Genomic DNA, 26,799 nt, shown 5'->3' with positions numbered 1-26,799 from the left:
AATGGGCCACTGTGTTTACTTTGAAAGAACTCCAGATCATGGATTCTAGCTCATCGAAGTTGGCAAAGACAGCAGCATTGTTTATTAGGACGTTTGGATGGCTGTGCTTTGCCCTGATTCTCTTTGCAACAGCCTTTATACTATCGGTACTTGTGACGTCGGCTTTGTAGGAGACATTTGGTGTTGGGATATGTCAGTCTAAATTTGGTCTGTGAACTAATTAAAACAGAAGACACTCACCAAGGGTGAATTCAAGTTCTTGAATGTCAATAATGACTACTTTGACACCCCTCTCCGATAGGTCCTCGGCGATCTTCTGTCCAATCCCACTGCTCCCACCGGTAATAAGCACCAATTCCTGCTGGGAATTCCATGGCTCTGCCGAATGCCAATTGTTAAGAACATAATGAGACAGCAAGGAGCTTATCCTGTTGATAGCGTAGCATCAAATAAGCCACCCAACAAGCCTCTTGCAGTTGGCAACGATTCAGCGGCCTATAAAGTTGTGTCAGACAGTGAGTTTCATCGCCCATTTTGATGGTATAGGTTAGGTTATTGTTGATTTTGGGACAAATGCAAGGTCCAGCATTATTTATACACATATAACCCCTCAATGCTATCGAGTTGGCCCATTCTGGCCGTTTTTGCCTGCGACGAAGGGGTGGTGCATGACCAACAGGATATAATCATATCCACACTGGAACCCATCACAGCACAGAAAAGGAAATCAATACAGAAGATGAATTGATAAACGAGTAGAATGAGACATGCATACAAGTAGATATAGTAGTATGCATTAGCTTAGTGCCCAACCTATTGTACCCCCTGGGGATATGAATCCCTCATGCACGATACATAGAAGCCAACAAGTGCATTCTGCAAACACTTTCGATCCAATGAAACTAAGCAGGTTTAGTGCCGGGTCTTATCTCAGCTGAAGCCCCCAATCTCCTAAGATGTGACCAGACCGCAGATATGTAGCATTCATTCATGGCCAATGCGCATTTCTGCATCGCCAACGTCATACTAATAGACTGTATCTGCAAAAGTGGGAGACGGAAGCGTCCGAGGATGAACAGAATCATGGAATGCTCAATAATTTTGCAGCCAAATTAAGAGACCTGCTGTCAAAAATACTGATTTCCTCACCATTTCAGCATTCGAACGGTGGGTACATTCCATGCCCGCAAGGGAGTCATAGCGTTTGCTAAAAGTTACTATACTCGTTCGTCAGAGCTGAAGATCCCGGCGGTACCCTGAAGAACCTGCTGATTCGTGATGAGTGCCTTCATATTGACGTGATCCTTATTATACATTCATGCAAAATAGAGTATGTAAACATGTCTATGTATGCTCATGCAATGTAACACACCTACCGCAGCGAAACCTTCAGCGAAAAGTCCACAGTTGGTGTCCCCTGGTGGATCGAACTCGTCGACAAAATATCAACATCCTCACAAGCAAACGAAGCCGCATTCGCCTCCGTCAACCCTCCACTAACCTCCACCAAAAACGCGTTCCTTTTCCCCTTGGCCGCCCACTCCTCCTTCAACTGCTTCGCAGCAACTTTTACTCCATCCGCCGTAAAGTTATCCAACATGATAACATCCGCACCAGCCTCAATCGCCGCATTCGCCTCCTCCAGATTCCTCACCTCAACCTCAACTTTCGTCGCAAACCCGCCAACGCTCTTGGCAGCCTGCACGGCCCTCGGAATTGCCACCGCAATCGACTCCTCCCCAACAGCCCTGTTGCCCCCATCCGCCGCAGCGGAGTTGTTCGCACAAGCCCACACATGGTTATCCTTGAGCATAACCATATGGCTCAAATCGTGTCGGTGCGGATCCGCTCCTCCAACCAGAATACCATACTTTTCAATAACCCGGAAACCCGGTGTCGTCTTGCGGGTTCCGGCGAGGGTACCGGCCCAGCCGTGCGCGCGGAGAGCGGCGAGCAAAGAGGCAGATTTGGATGCGATGCCAGAGCAGCGGGCGAGGATGTTCAGGGCGACGCGTTCGCCAAGGAGGATCTTACGGATTGGGCCGCGGACGGTCGCGCAGTGGTGGGTTGGGTTGGGGTTGAGGGAGAGGCCTTCTTTAATGTGCCATTCCACCCTTCTTTATATCAGCTTGCATTCAGATGGGATACGGAGACAGGGTAACGTACGTGCATCCAAGCTGCGAAAACACCTCATCGAAGAACGGAACACCGGCTACCACACCCTACTTCTTTTAGCCCAACTTTCTCTATATCCCTAAGGCAGAAGGTAGGTACCTCGCTTTTCCCAAGTAACCTCGCCTCACCCTCCGACTCACCAACAACAAAACCACCATAGTCAAAGTTAGGGGTGTCCTCCTCGAGCCAAGCCGTGATTAGCGCCTTGTAATTATTCGGCAATAGGTGACGGAGGTCTCCATATGGGGATGCGGACGTCATGGTGATAGTATGCGGTCGTAGACGATCTGTATGTACTTTTGTATTAAGCTGGGATATGTACAGTTCTCTGTAAGTCGTGATTCGTAAATGGTAGAAGATTATGAACAAATCATGAATGTAAATGCATGCATCTGTACCTTCAGCTGAAGTGGAAGCTGTGGATGATTATCCCCGCGCGGGGCGGCTTCTAATCACGTGAGTTACAGCACGTGATCTACAAATCCGCGGAGTAGCGTTTAGACTCCGAGATCCGGAGATTATTTTATCGCCGTTGAATACAAGCATATAAATTACGTACTGGTAAATACCGGTAACCAGCCGTTCGGAGCGCTAGAAGCATTGCCGGATTCGAGAACATAATCCGGTCAGCAGAGAATGCGAGATTTATGAAAAGACGCAAAACGGGACCTGAAAGGTTCTTCATTGTGGGTCTGGTGGATTTGAGTGAATATGAATCAGGCGACCCTGAAAAACGCAGGGCCCAATAACGAAGCGAATTACGCCTTCCACGCCTTATACACATTCTTACACCCATACACCTGCCCCCGCTTCAGCACAACCATAGACCGCCATCCCGGCTCATTAACCGCGTTGACGAACCGACTCGGTTCAACACAGAACCCAGCGCCCTCCCCACGCGCCGGCGTCCCTTCTACCTCCGGCGTGTCGATGTACTTGCCCGTGTACAGCTGGAAGGCTGGCTCGGTGCTGTGAACTTCGAGGTGCAGCTTGGTGGTTGGGTGATGGAACTGGGCGAGGCGTTTGAGGGGCTGGGTGCGCGTATCAAGGGCGATTTTGGAAGGATCGCTTTCCATCACGAAGACGTCGTCGATGTGTGGTACTGAGGGACCGAGGCCGAAGGGGCTGGTTAGGTCTTTGCGGAATTTGGCGATCTCGCCTGTTGGGATGCCAGCTGCGTCGAGGGGGAGGTAATCGTTGGTGGCTAGCTGGGCTTGGGTGCCCTCCACGGTTGGGGTTCCGGCGATGTTGAAATAACTATATTGTCAGCACATGTATACTCTGCACTGTGGGCAAAACCTACCTATGGTTTGTAAGGTTGACCACCGTCTCCTCACACTCATCACCCACGAATTCAATCTCATACTCCGCCGTCAACACTGTCTTCTCATTCGCCTCATTCACATCCTCCTTCCCAGCCGTATACCACACCCGCAACTCCACAGTCCCAGGATACCCCTCCTCCCCGTCACGACTCAGATACTTGAACAACAAGGCATCCTTCCCATCCTTCTTTACCGTATGCGGTCCATCAAAAACCCTTTGCCCCCACCCCTTCTCACCTCCATGGATCGAATTGTGGCCATTGTTCATGGGAAGTGAGTAATCGCGACCATTGAGGTTATGGATCACAGCGCCCTCGATACGGTTCGCGACGCGGCCGATGGTAGCGCCGAAATGCGGCGTGTTGTACTTAACATATTGCTCTTGGGTATTGAAGTTAAGAACGATGTTTTGGTCCGCGATGCGGAATTCTTGAATGATGGCTCCCAATGGGAGGAAGCTGAAGGCGGCTTCTTGGGACATTTTCCCTGACGCTGAGAGATGGAAGAAAAGAAAAGAAGGAAGGTGTTTTGTGGTAAGCCGAAGCTACGCGGGGCATGACGTCTAGTGAGACAACCCCGCAAAACATGATCCCGGAATCCACCACCGACGACATTACCACAAAGGATTAACCACAACCAATCTTCTCAAATATTTGCATGAAATTCAAATAATTCCGCAATGTCTAACAATTGCATTGACCAAAATTTGATTGGCACGTATTGATTCGGTCCTGATGATAGCAGTTCACCGGCCATTTGAACCTGTCGTTGACAGAGCAACTGCTCCAGTGGCTGGATTTCAGCGCGACAAAAGGAAGCATGGACAGTTCCTGTGTATGTTATCTGGTCGAGTAGATAAGAGCTCGAATTAGTTAAGATACAACACGCATGTTCTGTTCTCCAGAGCTGGACCGTAGTAGCTCTTCAGGAAGATGGATAACATAGGCCGGTTGGCCAGGACGATGCACTGGTCATAATAAGAAAAATGACCCTGACCTGTGAAGGATCAGACGTGCATAGTCTGCGGAAAAGGAATCCGTTCCTGCACGGCTTTGGCTTCTGCTGTCACTTGTTAAGGACTGGCAGACGCCTCCAGTTCCAGATGAGACCAGTGTTGTCGGATTATTCGTCTAGGTAAGGCTCTGCTACATTACTATAAGCTTGATACTAACATATGCAGACTACATGGATGAAGAGTATCAATGATTAACAAACATGGCCCGCGTAATAATAAAGAATGGCCCTGAACTGCAACTCTACCATCATGAAAAAGGGTTTACCTTGTGCACAGATGGAAAAGAAGCTCTCATGGAGACATGGTGGCGGTAGATACTTGACCGGATCAAAGAAACTCAACCCGCATCGTTGTGAAATCAGCTTGGCACCCTCGACGGTCTTCCATCACCTGCATGGCACCGGTTCCTGTTCATCAACAAGGTCGTGAACGACGCTGGATCATGGGATACACCAGTAAACGCCGTGCGACTGTCGACGCGGTGAAGATGGACCAAGTGTATGTCGAGCGTTCTCGTTCACAGCCATATATCAACTTCTCTTGGGAACTCCCGTCCGCAGCCTCCTATATGACGACAATGAATGGAAGTCATCCTAGAAGACGGACGCGGATTACATGCCGAGAAAACCATAATCGCGAGCGGAGTCTAGCCAAGCCGTCTCGTTAACCTAACCGGAGTCATGGAAGCCACACTGTAGCCATCGGGCATATACAATTAACCGACGCAGAGTACGCGGGATATCGCCTGTCAACTAATCTCAGCACAGGCCCGAACATCTTCACCCCACTGCGCGGACTCCTCAAAGTCCTGAAACGATCGTCGGGGCTACGAAATACGGTAGACATGCGCGATCCGGAAGACCCTTCGCAGACCTATCGCACATCATATCCCGTTACAGCCCTAGACGATCCTCATCAGAGCATGCCAGTTGACATCAAAGCTGCGATTCGTGAAGGGCTTCGAGAAAATTTTCCCGCTCTGGCTGATCGACCACTTGCCAGAACCCAGATCTGCTGGTACGTAGTTTGTACCTCGCCTATAATCTTGGCTTTCAAACCAAGAGTTTTGACTCGTCGCAAGTTCGAACAAACAACCACCAGTGACTTCCTAATCTGCCCACGTCCCCGATTCTCACCTCGCCACAGGCCGTTCCCTGCACAACTGGAAATTCCTCCCTCTATTTGGCGAGGTTGTCATCGAATCTATGACCGGCACGCGACCAGCGCTCGTACAGAAGTAGGATCAAAGAAGGGTGATATCGGGCCGTATTGATTCATGGTTCAGAGAGCGACTCGGAGATCCGTTCGGAGCAGTTCAGGGCATACCGAGTACACAGGAGATGTCTATGATTCATCGTAGGGTCAGTCATCTGACATCCATGCCCCAATGAGGAAAGTACCGAATATGGCGAACCGGGACGGGTTGGGTCAGGGACCAGACCAGATCAGGTCCAGACTGATGACATTTGTGGCATGTCAGACTGAGATAAGTCTAGACTGCATGTAGTTATGCTGATCATACTTTTGATGCTATACCAATTCATTTGCAACACACAAAGGACCTTCAAATATCCAACACTACTGTACGGAGTACTCCGTAGTCCCACACCGTACCTCCGTATGCACGAACTCTATGAACTATGCCCAGCTCAGTCCATATTCGCGTAAAGCCCACGTGCTAACCCAAAATGTAAAATCCGGAAACCGGACCCCCAAGAAGGACACAAGTTCCGACGGAACACGGAGCAACCGCTGCCGAGGAAGTTATGTAATCGGAGTGCGGAGCACGCTTGTAATATTACATCCAGCTGGTCGGCACTTCGGGCCGTTTGACAGTTGTGGGACTTGCATAGTACTTTACATTACTATAGCATACGGGGTACTCGTACGAGTACGGAGTACAGTGCAATTCAAAGATCACCATCGAACTTGTTTCTTTATTCCGTGTAAGATTGGAGATGCTGTCAGCAGCGATTGGACCCTGATCTATAAACCATCGATTTCTTTGTACTATGTTAGAGTGCATGTCACGGATCACGGAGTTAAGAAGCGTCCTCCGTCATGCTGACTCCACCGTTCCTGGCCTCGGTTCGGCGTTCGGCCACTTATTTCCCCGACTCCAGAACAAAAAATCCCTCCGTCAGAATGATTCATGCTACCGGAAACGGAAAGTATGTTATGATAGACCTAGAATGGCTGAGCATGGGTAAATGTTGTAACAGTGACATTTCAATAAAAAGGGGAACTATCGAAAAGAAAAGGGTAGAAAACCAGTTTCCAAGGCATGACAAGAAGACAAGACTGACGCCTAGAGTGTTCGAACCCGTTTTGAATCCCAACTCCAGACACCGGAACAACCATAGCAGGCAGACAGAATAACCGCATCGAACTCTGTACATTAAATCAAAGGCCCTCCCGGTAAACCAAAACAGAAAAAAGAAAAAACAATCATGTATAGTATACATGCGTCACGTCGTTATCGAAATAATAGCTGCAATATCTCACCGGGAGGTGATACTTTTTTCTTTTTTTTTCTCAAAATATTTCTCTTTCAAATTGATGTAATCTCTGTCGGGTTGGGATTCAAGAATTGATTGAAATCTTCATAATCATTCTTCGTATTATCCAACCCGATGCAGCTGATGGGGATCTGACGATTGAACATGGGCGAGGACATCGGGTCATCAAACGACATATTCGTATAGTCCGCAGACCCTAATAGGTCCATCTCATCGAATGTACCGAAGCCGTTATTGCTAGGCCACGGCTGAGGTCCTTGCAATGCAATGGGGTTGACAACGCCCTGCATCGACATTTGGGCCGCATACGCGGGATTATTTGGTGCCATTGACGACTGCATTTGCTGATGTTGTGGCTGCTGCTGCGGCTCTTGCTTAATCACAGGAGTAGGCTGTGCCGTGCGCGAAGATGACGGGCTGAAACTTGGCGGCGTGGGGGGCAGCTGCTGTTGGGGCGGTGCTGCAGTAGCAGCACCAAAGACATCGGAGGGGAAACGAGACGAGGCCACGGGGGACTGAGCGGCGCTTTCCGAGCTGGCATCGGAGGAATCCTGCCGCTGCATGGCGTTGCGTCGCCAGAGTTCTTGCTGCATGATTTCGGTGTTCTCTTCGAAGCGTTCGCCCTTGGTGTGGTCCAAAGCGCCTAACCGGGTAAGTAGATCGTGCGTAAGCGGGTGGCCGTTGGCTTCGCACCGTAGTGGTTCTCCGGGCCAGCCTTCGCCTTCGCTGGCACGACGGTACATTTCTTGGAGGCCGTGCACGAGCCATGTTTGTTGTTGTTCGAGCATCTCAACGTATCTATTCGTAAGACATGTTAGCCATTGAAACCCTCCTTGTAAATTGCGCAAATAGGTGCGCTCACCCCTTGGGGTACACTTTATCATGGGCCTTCTTTCGCTCGCCAAAGACGCAGATGGCATTGTCTGCCCTACATCGACCACACGGACTGGCGCCGTCACACTGTAGGGGTCAGTGCATCAGAGACTGATGCTGTTGTAATTCTTGTTAATTTGAACTGCTTACCTTGGATTTTTTTAATCTACAGCGGTCACAGGCCTTGCAGACCCTCTTGCGAACATTGTCGGAATGCGAGTGGTCTGATGTTGGTGTTGACTGGCGGGCTGTCATTGTGTAGTTTATTATGTTGTATTCCCTCTATTGATCTTCGTCAATGGCAGTTGACTGTATAGTAAAAGATTGGCAATCGGTATGACAACGGTGATATCAGGGCGATGAATGAATTATAGAGAGCATCGATGGTATCAGAGTAAGAAGCAAATGATTAATGAATGACCCGTAGTCAAAGTGAACAGTAGTATAGAAAACAGAGAGAGAGAGAGGGAGAGAGAGAGAGAGAGAGCAAGTGAGAAGTATACGAAGTAGTAGTTCAACCGGGGACTGCTCGTTTTAAAGAAACACACAGACACCGAGACAACAGCTGGAACTGGGGTTCTTATTTAATAAAAATAAAATTTCCTGAATTTTCTTCATCCTCTGAATCTAATTAGTGATTAGATTATGATTATGGAATCCATTTGCTCTCCTAGACGTTGCCAAACCTGCTACTAGTCCTAGTTAGCTGTCGCTCCACCCAATACCGTATGGTAAGTAATGGTACCGTCGCATAACACGGAGTCTTTTTGCTCGGGAACTCGGAGCCTTGGGTCGGATACTCGGCGAATCCACGGATGGATTATTAATGCACATTTCTACCTGTATGTTCTATGTTCCATATCCGTATTGCCGTATATCCACCCTGTTCTCTTTTTTTCTCGAAAAGCAACTGCGACCCCATAGAGTACCTGTAAGCTTATATCAGGTTATCTCACTACATACCTACATAAGTCTAACTTAACAAACTCATGAGATCAACACATCGCAGTCCAAACGTCATAGGGCCAAGCCTTGGCTCAATACTCGTACTGGTAATACGATGGATACAGACATCCCCCGAGACCCGCTGATGCATAATTTATGTACACAACTGTTTTATGATCGGCCATTGCTCGGCAAACCGCTGCCGTTTTCCTTTCTTTGACCATATCCCTCGAGCGATTTTGATCAGGTATCGATATTTCCTTCTATGGCTAAATCTTTCTTCTTGAATTCAAGAGCAACAATAATTGTGAAGGAACGGTGCTGTAACTCAACTCTCTGGATGAGTTTATCACTCAACACCATGACAGCAGTCATGACGTTATCACCTAGTTCACCATACAGGATCCCATACAGAAACTTACAGATACACCTATTATAATTGATCGAAAGCAGATCTGAACTATGATTTGACTTCACTCTTGCGCCAACTCTACCCTAAGCCAGCGCCAGAACCATGTCTTACTCATTGGCTGATCCTCGCGGGGACCAGCACTGGAATCCCGATCGATGACCCGAACGCCGTTCATAGCACGGAGATACTGCTTTGGGTTGGATGAACCTGGTTTGGCAAAGTCAAACTGCACCCGTCAAAAAACTCAATTAAGAATGAGACACCAAAAAACGCAAGAAGAAAGCTGCTGGTAACCTTGGGTGCACAGTCTTTCTCATGCTGACACCACTGCTTATCTCGAGTCGTCGCGTCATCATGGTCGATCTGGGTCGATTTCTTTGCAACACAAAACGCCGGAAGTTCCTTCCGGCGTTTTGTTGTGCAGTGCTGATCAGGTTATGACAGCTCGCTAAGTTTGTGTATATCAAGGGGATGACCGGTTGACTGACACCTCAAGCAATAATAACGATCGATGACCTGCCCGTTGATAATGCTATGCTACTTCCGATGTACATGTCCGAGTACGCCATTGCGCCATTCATTGCATCTGCTGAATATCATAAACAAGAAGGGTATATAAAACTAAACGAAGGAGAAAAGAAACACTAAATCAACAGCACAACATCCGTTTCCATACGCCCTTTGGTCTTGTTTTGTCTTTTTTCTTACCAAATCCCACTAACCCACCTTGATCTTTGCTATCATCATTATCCTTCTTCGGCGGGGCAGGTGCAAGGTTTATTCCTCTTGCTGGATTAGTCTTGGAGTAGTGTTCTCGACGAGCTTCGACTACACGATGCACCAAAACTATATTACCGTCAGATGAAGATCAAAATGCGGTCATGCAGTATACTCACGAGCAAAAGTTTCCTCAATATTGACCATCTCCCTAGCACTCGTCTCCATGAATCCACAGCCATGCTTGCGCGCATACTCCAACCCTTCTTTTGACCTAATGACACGATTCTCCTTCAAGTCACACTTGTTACCGGCCAACATGATTATTGGGGGCGGCATCCCGACATCGACACTCTGAGCACTGGCACCCAACTCCTTCCGCAAACGATAGTTATCCTCTTCCCGCTGATCTGCCTCCATATGGATCATTTCCATAAAGTAGTCCAATGCGCTCAAACTGAGTTCGTTTGTGATATCGTAGACGAGCAGGAAGGCGTCCGATTTGAGGTTGGATGCAGCCCATAACCCACGGTATTCTTCCTGGCCGGCGGTGTCGGTGATGCAGAGAAAGTAAGGGAGGCCGTCGATGGTACGTGTCACGGAATACGAGTCCTCTATACTTCACGTTAGGGATGGGCTCTGGTAAAGTCAACGGGAGTTGGATGGGTGATTACCGATTGTAGGGTCGTACCTGATCTCGTCAGTTTGCTGTTGTAGTAAAGGGTTTGTTTCCAAAGCAACTCACTCATGCACCCACTGGCTGCGTACCAGTCGCAGAGTCATGGAAGATTTTCCTATCCGCCGTCAATTAGCAGTGCTCCCTTGAATCATTCTCCCGGGTATTTCTTAATTAAAGGCATACCGCATCCACCATCCCCGCAAATGGTGATGGAGATTTTCTCCGGAGCTTCAGCCATTGGTTTTTCCGTGTTGTTGATCGAGATTTCAAAAAGAGGAAGGCAGCTATGCGGCTCAGAAATAGCCAAGAAAGGAAAAAGATCGAGAGGTATGGAGTATCGAATTGAATGCGGAGCACACTCGGGGAAGAAATGGGGAGAATTTGCAGCACGAGTAAGGATCGGTCCAGGCTTTTATATAGACAGAAGAAAGATCCAACTGCAAGGACTCTATTTAAGCTCCAACTTTATATAGCCAAACCATCAAAAGAAAAGGACGAGAAAATCACCGCAAGGGATCCATCGGGAGAACGCGACAGCCCCCCTGGATAACTACATAGTGATACTCGGTAGTGTACATAGTAAGAAGAGATATTTGGATCATCGCGTGCGCCTACTATGCCGTGCTTACCCTTTTCCTGCTTTATTTGTCTGTCTTTGTCCGGCAGTTTTTGGCTTCTGTTTTCCCCGTCTGTTTCTAATTCAATCTCTTTTGATGAGATCCAACTTTTGGGGCTCAATGCGCACGCGTGGTGATTGGTCGCGGAGATTCCGATCAGGTGATCTTCTAAAAAAGGATCTCAGGGGACTTCTTCTCCATGTCATACTAGTTACTAGCACAGGGTACCAGGTACAGTGTACAGTGTACAGTGTACTTCGTATACGGAGAACGACACTCTGAAGATCTTTGTATATCTATGTTAGCTCTATGTCTGACGGAAGACATCGCTAATCTATACAGTTTCAATTCAGCGGTCTGAACCACAATGTGGACTCTGACATCACTGTTTTTCTCCGAATAACCTCAGAAAGGAAATCCAGAATGAACATGACTGCCTCATTCTTCTCGAGTTCTTCTCTACAGCCTCTCTATGGACTCCTTTTGGTCCCGAGTCCAATATATCCCATATCCATCAAGTGATACATCACAAATGAGCCCTTTCCCTCATCTCCAGTCGCGGCTTTCATTGGCGGTGGCCTTTTAAATCTGCCGCCCGCCTTCAGAAACCCTCCGGCACCACCACGTTGATATCAGAATTTGCCTCGCGGATGACTTTTGCTTAGACCAGCCAGAGATCCCAGCAGTAGTTTGGGCAGACATTTGGGCACCGGATCATCCAATAGTCTCATATCTAATCATACCTAAGGGGATCGGGATCGGCTTGTTGCTTGGCCCTCACCCTTTACTCCCCGCCGTCCGCTTAACTGGTGCCCCTGGCCCTGGGCGCGTAAATAAGAGTCGTTGATGCTATCTATCCATGACTGCGTGCGTCTATACTCTCGTTCCTTTGCAAAGTCAAGCTATCCAGTCGCGCGCAATGAGCGGGTTCGATGACTTCTATCACCCGCAGTACTATTCCCTGCCGGCTTCAAATCGAGACCACGATCACCCGCAAACCGTTCAAGATCCAGATGGCGATCCCGTGGTGACATCGTCTCTCATGGTCTATTCCCAATCAGGCGCGTATGATTTCGGTCACTATCAGAATGTGTACGATCAGTCGCAAGAGCCCAGTGTGTTCCGGGACGGCATTCCAAGTACAAGCAGCAGCATCAACACAGGACATCCGACACATGCGAATCAGATGCAGACGCAGAGCCAGCAATCTTCCCACCATGTGGGCTATCCAGCACAGGGATCGAATCTGGAAGGTCGCCTGTCAAATGTTAACATCTCTTATGATCCCTGGTCCGGCGCAGAGACTTCAATGCTCATGAACCCACATGCGAGTAGTGCATTTCCATACGACTTCGCCAATGCGTATTCAATGCCTCCGCAATTAACTTCACAGCACATGGGTCTGAACCCTCAGTCGACCTATTCCACCCTTCAGACGCAAACACCGGCTCAAAACACATATTGGGGAATGGACGGCTATCGTGCTCCACAACAGGACGAACCCGTATCACAAGGACAGTATCAAAATCGTCAAGCATATCCTCAGACATATGCTCCTCAGCGGACGTTGCAATCGAGGGCTATTCAGCCAAAAAACCAACCATTCCAGGGTGGGTATTCTGCTGCATATTGGAGCCGGGCCTTGCTAATCTGTCAATCCCTATTCAAGACAGTTTTCCGTCCAAAGTAAAATCCGAGTCGCACTTTGAGGCCTCACCTTATACTAATATCTATTCAACAAGTGGCTTTGATATTCTGGGTGTTCTGGTAGGCTCCGTCTTCGGGCACACGCTATGTCGCGATACATTGCTAATCCTTTCCAGGCTCGCGTAATATCGAGACCAGACCCGAAAATCAACATCGGTGCCGTCGATCTATCCTGTGCATTTGTGCTCTGCGATATGACCCAAGCTGATCACCCCATCGTGTATATGTCAGAAGCCTTTGGGCGGTTAACAGGATACTCCGAAGAGGAGATCATTGGCCGGAACTGTCGTTTTCTCCAAGGTCCCGATGGAAACGTAGAACCTGGGGCACAGCGAAAATTCGCCGACTCTAACACGGTTTACCGGATGCGAACAACCATTGAAGAACGAAACGAGACCCAAGTCAGTGTGATCAATTACAGGAAAGGGGGGCAGCCATTTATGAATTTGGTTACAATGATTCCTATACGTTGGGATACGAACGAGTATCGATTTTATGTTGGTTTCCAGGTCGATTTGGTGGAGAAGCCGGATGCTGTCACCAAGAAGAATTCAAGTTCGTTCCTTTCTACTGAGATTTACAGAACTTCAGGCTAACATGAATAGATGGGACCTACATGATCAATTACCAACGCAGTCAGTTACCCAACTACGTGGTGCCTCAGCCTGACATCCGCCAAAGCCATCCTGATCTGGTGGTGCAATTTGACCATGATCAAGTGTCTGCCATTTTGCGCTCAATTAGCGCTTCTCGACCAGAATATAAACACTACCTCGATCGAATCCTTGTCGAGAACGCAGATGACGTGATCCACGTTTTATCTTACGATGGGGTGTTCCTCTACCTTTCCCCGTCATGCCAAAAAATTCTGGAATATGAGTCCGTCGAGTTAGTCAATAAGACATTATCATCAATCTGCCATCCCAGTGATATTGGCACCGTCACTAGGGACCTTCGGACCAGCATCACCACAGCCCCGGTGAGCGTGGTGTATCGAATTCGCAAAAAGCACAGCGGTTATGCTTGGTTCGAGAGCCATGGTGCATGGCATGTGGAGCAAGGTCGAGGACGAACGTTCCTTGTTTTGGTCGGAAGAGAACGTTTGGTGTATCATCTCGGACAAGTCGCCAGGTTAGGGAGTGAGGCCCTTGGCGAGACAGATGTTTGGGCGAAGATATCTGCGTCAGGGATCATTCTGTATATCTCCACAAAAGCACGACCGGTTCTGGGCCGAACACAGGATGACCTAGTCGGGACGAGTTTCAAAGACTTGTTAGGCGCGGAAAGCCACTCAGAAGTGCAACAGGCTTTGCAGAACTCCCGCAATGGTCAACGAACAATGTTTAACCATCAAGTCCGTCATAAGAAGGGTCATATGGTTCAGGCGCAGACGGTTCTATTTCCTGGTGACACAAAAGAAGGCACCAAACCTTCATTTCTTGTCGCCCAGATACGGGTTCTGAAATCATCGCAGTCGTCTAGCGAGGAGCCTATGCCAACAGAGACGACAACGTTAATACCAGCTAGGAATCGACCGAGGTCAAGCACAGACCAACAACAAAACCTTGTCAACGCCTCAAGTGCAAACCACTTACCCCCAGACAACCAATTCACATCCCCCACAGAACAAATCACAATCTTCCCCGAACTCATCCCAACCCGCGGCTCAAGCTGGCAATTCGAGCTCCGCGAGCTCGAAAAACGAAACCGCGGCCTCTCCGACGAACTTCAGCGACTACTCACCCGGAGAAAGAAGCGCAAGCGGAAGCAAACGTCAATGCCAGTGGGCAAGAGCTGCGTCATATGCCACACAAAGAACACGCCGGAGTGGAGACGGGGGCCGAGCGGGAATCGGGATCTGTGTAATAGTTGTGGGTTACGGTGGGCGAAGCAGGTGAGGAGTGCGGCGCAGTTGGAGAGATCGGAATCTGGTTGATATGGCGGTTTATATTATGTGTTTTGTGTTCGGAGTAATGTGGTTATGCCATTTGTATAATTGGAGCGTGGAGCGTTTGGTCTTTATTTTGTATAGTATATATCAATGCATCAGCCTGTTGGCTGTCGGGAATAGATATCTGTTTGGCCCTTTGGGAGACATTGGTATTCACCGTCTTTGTCCGAGATCTTAGAACATCTATCTTGTTTGTCCTCTGCATTTCTGCAAAGTGAATGGAAAGGACTGCCGTTGATTCCAAGCTCTTTAAACCATTAGATCCCTATTCCCTTCTACAACCTGCCAGCCCTCAATTAACCTACTGGTATATATATGTGTGTGTGTCTCTGTATGTATATATCCTCTACAATATTTAACCGCCAACCGGCTTCACGAAGTCCGCCCTGAAGCCATGTAAGTCACACGATCTCATCAATGTGTGCATGTCGAGGAAGCGCCCAGTTTCCTCCCTGAGCGATGCACGTCGCGTCAATTATCAAATGCCAGTAACTAATTCTTAACGTGATTGGTAAGGATCCCTATCTTAGCATTGCTACTCCCCCACTGACATATGCAGAACGGATTAACAGCACGTCTGCCTACTTCAACAAAAGCTGCTTATCCATGTCAATTGGCAGAGGTCGGCTCGAGATTGATTACACCAGACGGCTATTTTACGCTTTTGTCCTTTGAGAGATGGATCTAGAGTCCGGATACAAAGGGCCCAGTGTGAGCCAGTCGTCGAATATAAAATATCGAAGAAATTCTCTCGATAGTGCCCCAGACAGTTGCGTGTGCTAAACCATTCTTTGCTGATAAAACGCCCCGATGAAGTTAGCCCTGCGTTATTCTTTTTACAACAGAACCGTTGGACATAATTTCTCGAAGATGCATTTCCGCGTGTCTGGCCTTTAGATGTCAATAAGAAAAGCTTCATATAAAACTGAATATGTATCCAGGACGATGTCGGGTGCTTTTGGGACACCAAAGAGTTACAGTGCTTGCAGCAAGCATGAAGAATAGTCTCTTTTAGCTGGATCGCGAAGTGCTATGCAGTCCACCTATAACTTATAGCTAGTATACCCGCGTCAAAAATATGGGTTTAAACTAACTGCTTGCTAGCCTCACAAAGCCAACGACACAAGCGGCCCAACAAGCTAGAAGGCTTGGAAGAGAGCATTCGCGGTACTATCATCGCAATTACTACTTGACTGCTTTTTGCCTGGCGATGGTAAGTTTAATGTTTCTGTCTGTCTGCTTATACTCTGCTGATTCTTCATACGTGTTGAATTGGAATAGATGCTATTTTCGAGGAGCAACGGGTATCCTGACAATCAACGACATCATGGCTCCGCCAGGGGCCCTGCTCGCCGGCGTTTGTTAAGAAAGCATCGTGACTGAGAAGGAAGTCTCGAGAGGCCAAGGTTCTTGACAAATTCCATCCAACAAAGCATCGTCGACATGTTTCATGCACATGGCGACAGCTGCAGGCTTCCAGGGATCTCATAGGAAATATCGAAATGCCATTGTGCAAGCCATTGGGGACAACAAACATTGAGGCTTCTTACCGGATATACAACATGGCTTATTGCGCCTATTGGGGAGCTGCCTCAATATCACAACGTTGGAATAACCCCGAATGCGCTATAGGCTCACCGGATGTAACCTGTGGATGTCGTTGGCGGTACATATAATGGTACCACCCATGTTACCCTCATCATCGGCTGCGTGTTGTAGGAAATCATTAGTCATTTATGGACAAAGCTCAGCAAAGGCGGAGTAGATCGGAAATCATACCTCGTGGGAGTGGTCGCAACGTTCGAAGAGAAATATATATCCTGCTAGAAACGGCCGCGGCTAAGGCAAACTGCTCTTATACTTTGGCGACTTCCTCAATCCGCATCCAACACTTCCAATTCGATGGCGAATAATCCAGGATCTCGTGAAACTGATTCTGATATAGAAGCAGCGGGTACAAAATAGAGAACGTCAAGTACACTCGGTCCTCTTCATACTACCTTCCGCATTCCAGATATCGGGCTCATGTGCGAAAATTCATTTTCACAAGCAATGAAATTATGGCACCATCTGCTGCTCTGTTTTACCATCCGTCTTCGTTTATTTACCTGAGCCGATTCTCGAATACACAACAGAGCCTCCACCCGAAAGTATGAGAAACGCCAGGGATGAAATGATAAGATATGTCGCACACAAAGCCGATGCCTGGTGGACCGAACCTAAGCATGAATGCGAGAAGAAAGGTGTATACGGCTATTACGCCAGAGCATCGAGTGGATATATACCAGGTGCCGAGGATGAGGGCCAATCAAACGCGGCTTTGATCTCACTTTCAAGCAAATCAAAATCGATTTACATGCATTGTAGAAGCGTTCGGCAAATGCTCTACTCACCAAAGTGCTTGGGATGAATTGGAATTGCCAAAATTCGGCATGATCAACTCATTGCTTTCTCAACGAAATAAACAACTCGAGTGCACATCGTAAAAACTGGGTTAGCGAAGAGATCGACCCTCCAAATCTAGGATACTAGCCCCTTTGTCCTAACGATAATTTTGGGGGACCAAGTACTCCTATATCAGGAGTATCTGGGAGTTTCAGGGCCGGCGTGCTTCCCTTGGTTGGATGCTAATTTCTCGTATGGAGAGGTTCAATAAAACTTTCCAGACCAAGGGAGGCCATGGCAGAACATACTATCCGTGGAAGTACCTTGTTGGCAAAATAGACCGATCGACTCACTGAGATTTCGAACACAAATATTTTACTGGAGATACCCGAATGGATTATTTCTCGCCGGACAGAGGCGTGCTGGGAGCCGCTATCACAACAAGGTGGACCTGACCTCGGTGGGATACCATGAGGAACTTATTCAATTGACGTGAGGTGCCATTGGTTGCCAGAGGATCCAATGTGCCTAATGAATTCAATTCCAAACGCTCACTTATATAATAATGGAACCAAATCACTAGCATCTTCACACGTTGAATTATATAACATGCTAGCTCCGAACCGGCTTCAATTCGGCACACTCGACATCAGACATCAGAATCTCTGTGAGTACGTAACGGTCCAAGTGTCACCTGGCGAAAGATGTACACATCAATATTTTTGCATACAGCCGTCGACCTATGACTCTGCGAATGATCCTGTCGTGATTCTGTTTGCGGAAAGGCAAATGGTACCACTCGGGGCGTCCAGGAATAACCCGGCCCATGAAGCATTCATGAAGCTATTTACAACCAGCCCAGTGTGTAGGAATTGCCATTGATACCGGAAGATATGCAACTGTGTATATTGACTGATTCCGGCCCTGAATGCTGAGTACAACGCGTTGATAATGTGGTAACGACAAAACGTCATATCCTGAACAGGTCTGAGCCATTTACTAATGAGCAGTTGTGACAGGCCGTCGGGATTTTCTTACATGGGAAATATTGCCAGCCCTATCAAGTACCCGCTTGGGATTGCTCGTCTTTGCTTGACTGTATTACTTGATGGGTTTAATGATGAATATGAACATGTCGGCGATGCCAATGGCCGAACATCTGCACGTAGCTGAAGGAGCCCGAGGAGCGAAAGCAGGCGTTGAGTATGTGTATACTGGTGATATTGTACATCGCGCAAGACTCATGCGGGATGGTACAGAGAAGATTGACTAGGTTTTTCGCGTGGCGTCCGGCGGGTATTACTAGGCCCGTGAAGCCCAAACTGCGAGTATGCTTGTCAATGTTGGAATACACATTGGTAGACAATTTTGAATAATGCTAATTTCAACAACAGTTGACTGCGGTCAGGAGCGGTCAGATAACTCTATGAAGAGCCGAACACAGTATCGGAATTTGGATGTGAACTCAACCAGAGATAAATCGAACGGGTACAGTGAGTCATAAACGAACGTATATCACGAAGCAGTGGTCCCCGTACATCGACAATGTACAAAGTTGGCCGTTGCGCCGGTATATTCAAATGCTGGGTTGCCATCATCCATATTAGGGCTATCGAGCCATTTACCTCCCTGATTGCCATGTTTGTCACGATGTTCATAAACCCAAGAGTTCCACACATCTCAGGACACATCCGACAAAATGACAGCTTCAAGACACCTGTTAGGCTAAATCGCGCAGACCCAAACAGGGGGCTAGTACTATGGGCATGCACAGCGACACAGGGCCACATGGAATGATGACCCTGTGCTCATGGATTCAAGTGCACGAGACATCATTCAAGTAAATCCCAGGAGTCTTTTGAAAAAAGGGAAAACGACGTCTTCGACAGCATTTGTTGCTCACCTGGAATCAACTTCAACTTTAAAATCGATGGAAGTATCAACATGTGGTACATATCATATCATTGCCAAAGATAAAGGTAAATTCCGTGACTATGAGAGTATTAGCGACGAAGTAGTGAAGCTGAACTACGAGTCGTCCTCAAAGATGCACGGCGGAACCAAGAACAGCCCAATCGTTATTTAAAGGGGAAACCTGCAAGATAAAAAAGTCCTAATGCTCTTCTTGCCTGTTCATTCTTCCCATGGCCTGCAGCCATTTGCTGGACCTAAGGCAGATCAAGCTTCGAATTCTAAATTGCTCCTGTGTCTGTTTGTCTGCATGCAGCGCCAAGAAGTCGTTAGCCCACCAGTTAGGGATTCAGTTGACAGCCTTCGCAACGAAGCACTGGTCTCGTTTCACCACGTCCTCAAAATGCATGCTATGAACTATCCACCGATTCGATGACGCTAGGCCATCCCTCATGCAAATAGCGAAGGGGAGGCCTCATACTCTACGATACATCAAATCAAGCGCTGGCAATGGACGTCAGAAGAATCCAGCTGGTCTCGTTCGAGGAAAGCTGAACATGGCAATACATCATCGATGTGATATATACATAATCGCTCTTGATCCATTGTCTATGTGAGCAAAAAAATATCTAGATATGCAACGAATTGATTTTCCGGCTCAGGGAGAGAGGGCGTTAGGCATCCTTCGTAGGGCTTGATATACATAATGTGTATGAAAAAAGAAGACCTGTTGCTAAGACAAACTGTATGCATATGCTGCATTATAGATGCAATGTGGTCGCAGAAAATGAGTATTGATTAACTACATCTGTGTATTGCATTCGTCAACTGCTTAATCCTGGTGATTGAACCTCTCAGCTCAATAGGTCTATGCGTACATAACGTGACAAGAAAAGCCGTGGCATAGCTACACGAGGAGCTCGCCACGCTGGTGGACAAGTCTTTGTCTCCCTAGCATAGTTGTCTGCGTGGATGAATGAGAATGGCCATGGTCACAGAGATACCAGTTGGGTGATTGGGTGAGGCCTGTGAGTGATGAGATGGGGCATGTGGCGGTTTATCAAGATGGTGAAAAAGCAAGCGGCTACGGCGAACCCCGAAAGAATGATATGAGTTCCTAGCGATAAGCTATTATCATTATGAATGCATCATGTAAGATTAGATGTGCCAAAATAAAGAAAATATAGTAATACACGCAAGCTGCCAAAAGAAAGTAACAATAAATCAAGTTTATCAAGCCCCTACACCAGATGCTCTTTTCGAAGCGCGTCGAGAGCTGGCACCGCCGTCGTCCTTCTTCTTGCGCGAACGGCTACTGCCGCCCTTGGGTCGGTACCCAGTGTCATCATCGCGCTTGCGCTTATTCTTAGAATTGCTGGCGGGAACGGTATCAATAGATGCACTGTCTTCATCGTCCTCTTCTTTGCGGGCCTGCTGAGCTTTCTTAGATGACCGCTGGTTCGATGGCCGTAAGCCAGACTTCTCCGACGCATTGTCATCATCTCGGAAGATACTGGGCTGTTCCCGTCGCAGCCAGCTGTAGACAGAGACCGGGTTGCGCACGGCAACCTCGCTATCTCGATCCGACGGTGCTGGTTTCTTGGGAATGCGTTCGAGCTGTAGAGCGGCCGATCCATCGCCTAGCCGTGCGTCAATGCCCAGGTAATACTCATTCTCATAGTCTGGGTTGAAATATCCCAAAGATTCCGAAGTATTCCCATTTCCAGCATTATACTCTTCCTCCGCCTGTGACGCAGTATGTGGCACCTTCAGCAAGGAAGTATATTGCTTCTCCGGGGCAAACGCGCGTCCTCGCTTCACGGCATCTTCCAAATCGCGATAATCGTCTGGCATTATCCTACCAGCCTCCAGGTCTGCTTTCGCGCTTCGTAACGCCACCGTCGCTGATTCCGAATCGTCGAACGCAGGAAATTCTCTCTCAGGTGTGGGTAGGGACGGGGTGTCATCAGGCGCGTCCAGGCCGAACCGCAGGCTAGGTGAAAGGTGAAGATTGTCGTTGAACTCCAGCAAGACCTCAAGAAGTTGACTACCGCCAGTTAGTTATTGCGTACATAGATACTCAATTGCTTGTAAGACTGCTTACTCGTTCTGTGCCTGGATTCGCTTGGAAAGCTCTTCGATGCGCATTTCCTCACGGACGAGCTCCTCACTTTCTTTGATCCCGAGTTCAAATTTGATCTTGAGCTTGGCGTACTTCTTCCTGTACAGTCAACCCGTTAATATCTTCTCCTTAAATAAGATTTCAGGATAAATCGTACTTGAAAGACCGGTAGGACTGCTTCGCAGGGGCTTCCACTAAGCTCCCTGGCACAGGTTGCGACTCGTGTATTCCGGACATGGCGAACGATTCTCAAAGTAATATAGCAAAATTCTACAGTAATAATTAGAGAAAAGTAGACAAAAAAACGAATCCTCCTTTTATTCGCGGTGAGGGCCAAGGAGAGCACGAAGGAAATGAATGAATGCCTGTTGATCGGAGTCCATTTGCCAAGTCTGGAACGGGACTGCGCAGTGGGTTGTTTCTGCCCGCCGTAAAAAGTTTCGTCTCTGGCCGACGGTCGAGACAATTCCTTCTACAATTCTCTACTAATCTTTCATATTATTATTACAATCACATTCAAAATGGTCAACCTCGGAGAAGGAAATGAGAAGAAACGAAAGCTCTCCGGGGACGAGCTCGAGATTGACGTTTCCGCTCCCGAACCTCCCTCGAAGAAAGCCCTGCGCAAAGCCAAAAAGCAGGGAATCGACCTTACGGCGAAGGCTATTGAAGAGCAGCAAAAGAAAGAACAGGCAGAGAAAGCTGCAAAGACACGATCCGAATATGGAATCTGGATTGGAAATTTGGCCTTCTCCATCAACAAAGATGACCTGCGCAAGTTTTTTACGAGCAATTGTTCTTTCGCAGACACCACGATCACCCGCGTTCACATGCCCAAGGGTGCGGACAAGTTCAACAAAGCGCAGAACAAAGGTTTCGCCTACGTCGATTTCGCCCACCCCAATGCGCTGAAGGAAGCAATGGGCCTTAACGAACAGATGCTTATGGGGCGCCGCGTGTTAATCAAGAATTCGAAGAGTTTCGAGGGCAGACCGGACAAGCCGCAAGACGACGGACAGGGATCAAAGGCGACCGGAGCCAGTGGTCATGCTCCTTCGCGACGTATTTTCGTCGGCAATCTCGGATTCGACGTGACCAAGGAGGCACTGGAGGAACACTTTGGGCAGTGCGGAACGCTGGCCCATCTACACATGGCCACGTTTCAGGACACCGGGAAATGCAAGGGTTATGCTTGGGTGGAGTTTGAGAACATTGCAGCTGCTGAAGCAGCGGTGAAGGGATATGTCATGGTCAATGAAGAGGAGGAGGAAGAAGAGTCAGACTCCGACTCCGACTCCGATGCCGAGAATCGCCGGTCCAAACCCAAGAAACCTAAGCAGCGAAGGGTATGGGTTAACCAGCTTATGGGTAGACGGATGAGGACGGAGTTTGCTGAAGACCCAACGACACGGTATAAGAAACGCTTTGGAAAGGAGGGAGAAGGCAAAGCCAGGGGAGACCAGTCGGAAGCGGTTGAAGAGGATACGATCGGTGGTCAGTCAGCACCCGCGCTGCCCAAGAAGGCCAAGAAGCCAGAGTACTCTAGGTACGACGAGGGCACTGTCCAGAAGCTCAGCGGTGCCATTGTAGAGTCCCAGGGTAAGAAGGTTACTTTTGATTAGCCATTTGACTCGAATGCTGCAAGGATTTCCGGAGATAATCGGCATATTTCGTTTTGGACTGCTGTATGGCCGTTGAACTGAGAAGCTGCTGTCGACGACTATTGGCCGTCTTGGTACAGATACCCAGAAGAAAAGTTGTTTCTGTATATGAGAAGGGTGTTCTCATGGAGTTATTCGCTACTTTATTCTCAGTCTGTCCATACCCATAGAGCTGGTTAGTCATCAGCATACGTAGTTTGGTTCGTTACGCCGATCCCCGTTGACACCGGCGCCATGTTGACGCTGCAGTGTGTGGTAGAGCTGTACTGGGGGATGGGAATTGGTTCCGAGATACTATAGATTCTTCAAAAATAACCTCTTCTTTTTTCAAGGTGTACAATGAGTAGAAAGATTAAGGTCTTGTCGAGTCTGGCGTCTATCAAGATACAGTCTAGATCAGGGCGCTAAACCGGATCGGGCAGCTTGACATCTTCCCTCGATGTAATGGCTGTGAAAACCATCACAAATCATCCTCTCGTTACTCTCCATCTCTCTTCCATTTCTTATTCTTCCTGCCCTCGCTTGCTTCTTCCTTTTCTCTCTTCTTCTTCTTTCTATTTGCTTACTCTTTTCTGGTTTTCCCGCATTCTCTTTTGTTCGCTTTTTGATCTCGTGTTTCGTCCAAAGTTCATCTCTCCGCCTTACCTTAACCTAGTTCCCTCGTCGCCATCGTTCCTCGATCGGTACACCTATCTTACGGAGTTTGTCAGGATATCGAAAATAATTCCTCTTTTTTTTCGCCCTACGTAATCTCACGAACGAAAATACTCCGCTAATCTCTTCCAATCAACCAGCCCCTCCAAATGGCTCCCCATCGACGCAACATCGGCGCCAGCCGGCGACGAAGAAGGGACGACGAAGGCGAAGAGGAAGGTTCGGATGGTGGATTAGATGACGACTCGCTCAGCGAAGGATCAGACATGAGCCATCAGGACGATGATGCCGACGCTGAGACTAGTGACGGGAGCGAAGATGATGAGGCATCTACAGCCACTCCGCAGGGAGACCAAGCCAACGGTATTCAAGTCAACGGTTCAGGCACACAATCGGGTCAACGCTCAGAACGTCGAAATGCTACATCTCCGGGGGAACAAGGGAATAACCCCACGGTATCAGACACAGAGGCGATGTTGAACGGGCTACAACTCTCCGGAGACTCTAGCCAGGTTGCGGAGGTCCATTTTGATAATACAAAGGAGGAGCAGCCAGGTCAGCAGGAGGGTGGGACATCATCCGGGCCACTAACTGATCCCAAGCGGGAGACTTTTGCAGAAAAAAAACGTCGTGAAAACGAGCGATATGTCAAGGAACGTGACAAGAACCCGGCCTTTGTGCCCACGCGGGGTAGCTTCTTCCTTCACGATAAGCGGTCCACGGAGCCGGGGACAAACGGGAGCAGGCCGCCCAACAAGTCTAAATCGAGGCCCTATGGGCTCATTGTGGACGGCAACGTACAAAGGTATAGGTTACCAACCGCCAGACGGTTATGGATGTATCCACTAACTCCGTACAGAAGCCAACCCAAATCAGATGCCAGTGAAGGGCTGTGGACTCATGATCTTCACGATACAGTTGCAGGAGATGATCCTCCTGCCTCCAAGCCCACGTCTACTGCACCAAACGCAACCTCTGTTCCTGCCAACTACCCCGTTCCTACTGCTCCTCGATCCTCGCCTCCCAACAGGTCGTTCTCCAGCACTGTCCTGATTGGGAATGTGCCCGTTGTGGTGTTCCTTCCTGGGATGGCCCGACCAACCCAAGCTCGCCCTGTCCCAAAGAAGCAACATACACGTCTACCTCAACATCGCCCCCCGCTCAGGCGAGATAAACCTGTCCGGATTTCTCTTCCTGGTCAAAACCCCCGATATATCTTCCCATCAACTGAACGATCTTTCATCTTCATTCCACGAGCGTTGCGGCCTAACCAACAAGCCTTCCGTGGTAGGGGTCGAGGCGGTTTCTTTGGTGGACGCCGTTCGAGTATCTACGCCAACTCAGCCTACAGCCCAAGTGTTGCTCTGAGCCGGAGATCTTCATTGGGGAGGGCACCCGAGGGATACCACTCACCGGCCGCCTCGATCCTATCGAGAGCGACCATGGTTACTACAGATAACGGCAAGCCTGTTGTCCGTCTACCACCACCACGCCCCCCGGGGGGCTTTCCGCAAACTACCTCTGTCCCCGGCGCCATTCCTCCCACTGTTCCGCCTTCTATGCCTCCGCAACCTCAACATCACATTTATCGCGAGAGTCATTCGGACCCTATCCCCATGCACCAGCCTCGTCCTCAAAAGACCGTCTCCGTAGCCGACATTGAAACCCCCGAGACCTATACCTTCAATCCTCCACAACCGCAACAGGAACAGCCGTTCCACCATCAGGTTCCAATGCCTGTCAACGGTGCTGCATACCCGCCCGATGCTCCCCCTCCCACTCACACACCTTTTTCGCATATTCCCGAAAGGGCCATTCATGCCCAACCGTTCCAGCCATACGACTACTCCCAACCGCAAGCATTCTACCCGCCAGGTTATGGTCCGCAAGGCGTATACTATCCCGTCCCAGGGGCTGAATACCCACCGTACAGCACTGCCATGGGACCTGGAGCGTCTACTGCACCTTACCCGCCGCCTGGTCAACAAGTCCCGTATATGATGCCCGCCCCGCCCACGTCAACGACTGAGCAGCCATCGTCGCAATCACAAACCGTCGCCCACGAAGCGGATGGCATGGTATACTATTACGACGCCGCACAGATGTACTCAAACCCGAACCCGTATGCTGTGCCTGCACCTCCTGGGCCCGGAGGAGTCGTGGGGATGGGTGGCATGATGACACCCCCAGGCACTGCCTATTATTACCCTCAACCACCGGTTTATTATCCTTCGCAATAATGGAGGGGAACTATCTTGTTCTTCGTTTCTTTCCCTTTTTTTTTTTTATCATTTACTATTTGTTTACTTGCTGCCTATTTTTCCCTCTTGATCAACAAAAAATCACGACTTCTTATATGCTTATTTTTATGTTGGTGTGACTTCTGCCTGTGACGGTCAGTTCCATGGTAGTCCTTGTTAGATTAGGATTCGATGCATTTTTCTTCTGTCTATTCTAGCGTTGTTTTCTTTCCATTTTCTTGTTCCGGGAATAGGAATGCTTTTGATTTCAAGTTTGATGGTTACTTTATGTGTACACCCGTCTCTCAGCGTGCTGTCGTATCTGCAATTTTTTTTTTGGAACAATCGAACACGTTGCATAATTTCCTTGGTCGTATTTGTTCTTCTGTCTTGTTGGATTGTTATACGTATTCTTGTGGCACATCTGTCGGGCGCTCGCACAGTGTTGACATGTATAGACCGGGTTGCAGGGTTTGGTCTATATGGAAACCAGTGGAAAAGCCATAAAAAGTGACCGAAAAATCAGGGGAAAAAATGGGAAGATTACTGAGTGAAACTAAACTAGACTAAATGTAGTGTGCATGCACTAAACATGTAGAAAGCAGCCACATCACTTTCCGTCCTTTGATAGTAGTTCAGCTGTTAGGAATGAATGACGGCATGTATGGCCTTCACCGCCCCCGGATGCAGCTCCGGGGGCAGAAGAGCAGCTGACCTCTTCCTCTCCAGGGCTGCCTCTTTAACAATCTTCTGTTTGCTCTCTTTCTTTCTTTTCCCTCCATCTCTCCATCCTTTTTGTTTCCTCTTTCTTCACCGTCCATCTCCCCTTTCCCATTCTTAGCCACCTTTCCATTATCATCCCCATTTCCTTCTTGGGCACATATCTCCTTT

The 26,799-nt window shown here is 48.5% G+C and overlaps 9 protein-coding genes across 9 annotated transcripts; 4 read left to right on the top strand and 5 right to left on the bottom strand.

Moving 5' to 3' along the window:
* Positions 1-1,372: 1,372 nt before the first annotated feature.
* On the bottom strand, positions 1,373-2,436 carry ACHE_70521S (nicotinate-nucleotide diphosphorylase (carboxylating); the record flags this gene model as incomplete). The annotated part of the gene is made up of 3 exons (XM_043282863.1): positions 1,373-2,114; positions 2,167-2,222; positions 2,275-2,436. 3 exons carry the CDS (start codon positions 2,434-2,436, stop codon positions 1,373-1,375), a joined length of 960 nt encoding a protein of 319 aa, XP_043140200.1.
* A 497-nt stretch (positions 2,437-2,933) lies between these two features.
* ACHE_70520S (aldose epimerase family protein) lies at positions 2,934-3,981 on the bottom strand (the record flags this gene model as incomplete). Its single annotated transcript, XM_043282862.1, has 2 exons — positions 2,934-3,432; positions 3,479-3,981. The coding sequence occupies 2 exons, from the start codon at positions 3,979-3,981 to the stop codon at positions 2,934-2,936; spliced, it is 1,002 nt and encodes a 333-aa protein (XP_043140199.1).
* Positions 3,982-4,909: 928 nt separating this feature from the next.
* ACHE_70519A (uncharacterized protein) lies at positions 4,910-5,788 on the top strand (the record flags this gene model as incomplete). The annotated part of the gene is made up of 2 exons (XM_043282861.1): positions 4,910-5,013; positions 5,278-5,788. The coding sequence occupies 2 exons, from the start codon at positions 4,910-4,912 to the stop codon at positions 5,786-5,788; spliced, it is 615 nt and encodes a 204-aa protein (XP_043140198.1).
* Positions 5,789-7,066: 1,278 nt separating this feature from the next.
* On the bottom strand, positions 7,067-8,162 carry ACHE_70518S (Zn(II)2Cys6 transcription factor domain-containing protein; the record flags this gene model as incomplete). Its single annotated transcript, XM_043282860.1, has 3 exons — positions 7,067-7,832; positions 7,897-7,994; positions 8,058-8,162. 3 exons carry the CDS (start codon positions 8,160-8,162, stop codon positions 7,067-7,069), a joined length of 969 nt encoding a protein of 322 aa, XP_043140197.1.
* A 1,981-nt stretch (positions 8,163-10,143) lies between these two features.
* ACHE_70517S (putative RAS small monomeric GTPase) lies at positions 10,144-10,898 on the bottom strand (the record flags this gene model as incomplete). Its single annotated transcript, XM_043282859.1, has 4 exons — positions 10,144-10,595; positions 10,656-10,672; positions 10,727-10,775; positions 10,844-10,898. 4 exons carry the CDS (start codon positions 10,896-10,898, stop codon positions 10,144-10,146), a joined length of 573 nt encoding a protein of 190 aa, XP_043140196.1.
* Positions 10,899-12,136: 1,238 nt separating this feature from the next.
* On the top strand, positions 12,137-14,920 carry lreA (GATA transcription factor LreA; the record flags this gene model as incomplete). The annotated part of the gene is made up of 4 exons (XM_043282858.1): positions 12,137-12,887; positions 12,947-13,044; positions 13,101-13,539; positions 13,590-14,920. 4 exons carry the CDS (start codon positions 12,137-12,139, stop codon positions 14,918-14,920), a joined length of 2,619 nt encoding a protein of 872 aa, XP_043140195.1.
* Positions 14,921-20,464: 5,544 nt separating this feature from the next.
* Positions 20,465-21,590, bottom strand: ACHE_70515S (uncharacterized protein; the record flags this gene model as incomplete). Its single annotated transcript, XM_043282857.1, has 3 exons — positions 20,465-21,278; positions 21,336-21,452; positions 21,511-21,590. 3 exons carry the CDS (start codon positions 21,588-21,590, stop codon positions 20,465-20,467), a joined length of 1,011 nt encoding a protein of 336 aa, XP_043140194.1.
* Positions 21,591-21,874: 284 nt separating this feature from the next.
* On the top strand, positions 21,875-22,975 carry ACHE_70514A (putative RNA binding protein Rnp24; the record flags this gene model as incomplete). The annotated part of the gene is made up of 1 exon (XM_043282856.1): positions 21,875-22,975. The coding sequence occupies one exon, from the start codon at positions 21,875-21,877 to the stop codon at positions 22,973-22,975; it is 1,101 nt and encodes a 366-aa protein (XP_043140193.1).
* An 842-nt stretch (positions 22,976-23,817) lies between these two features.
* ACHE_70513A (uncharacterized protein) lies at positions 23,818-25,908 on the top strand (the record flags this gene model as incomplete). Its single annotated transcript, XM_043282855.1, has 2 exons — positions 23,818-24,473; positions 24,528-25,908. The coding sequence occupies 2 exons, from the start codon at positions 23,818-23,820 to the stop codon at positions 25,906-25,908; spliced, it is 2,037 nt and encodes a 678-aa protein (XP_043140192.1).
* Positions 25,909-26,799: the final 891 nt, after the last annotated feature.

The sequence above is a fragment of the Aspergillus chevalieri genome, chromosome 7 (genome assembly GCF_016861735.1).
Source record: "Aspergillus chevalieri M1 DNA, chromosome 7, nearly complete sequence".
Lineage (NCBI taxonomy): Eukaryota > Fungi > Ascomycota > Eurotiomycetes > Eurotiales > Aspergillaceae > Aspergillus > Aspergillus chevalieri.
Note: the sequence above shows the minus strand (reverse complement) of the source record. Positions and strands in the feature narration are given on the sequence as shown.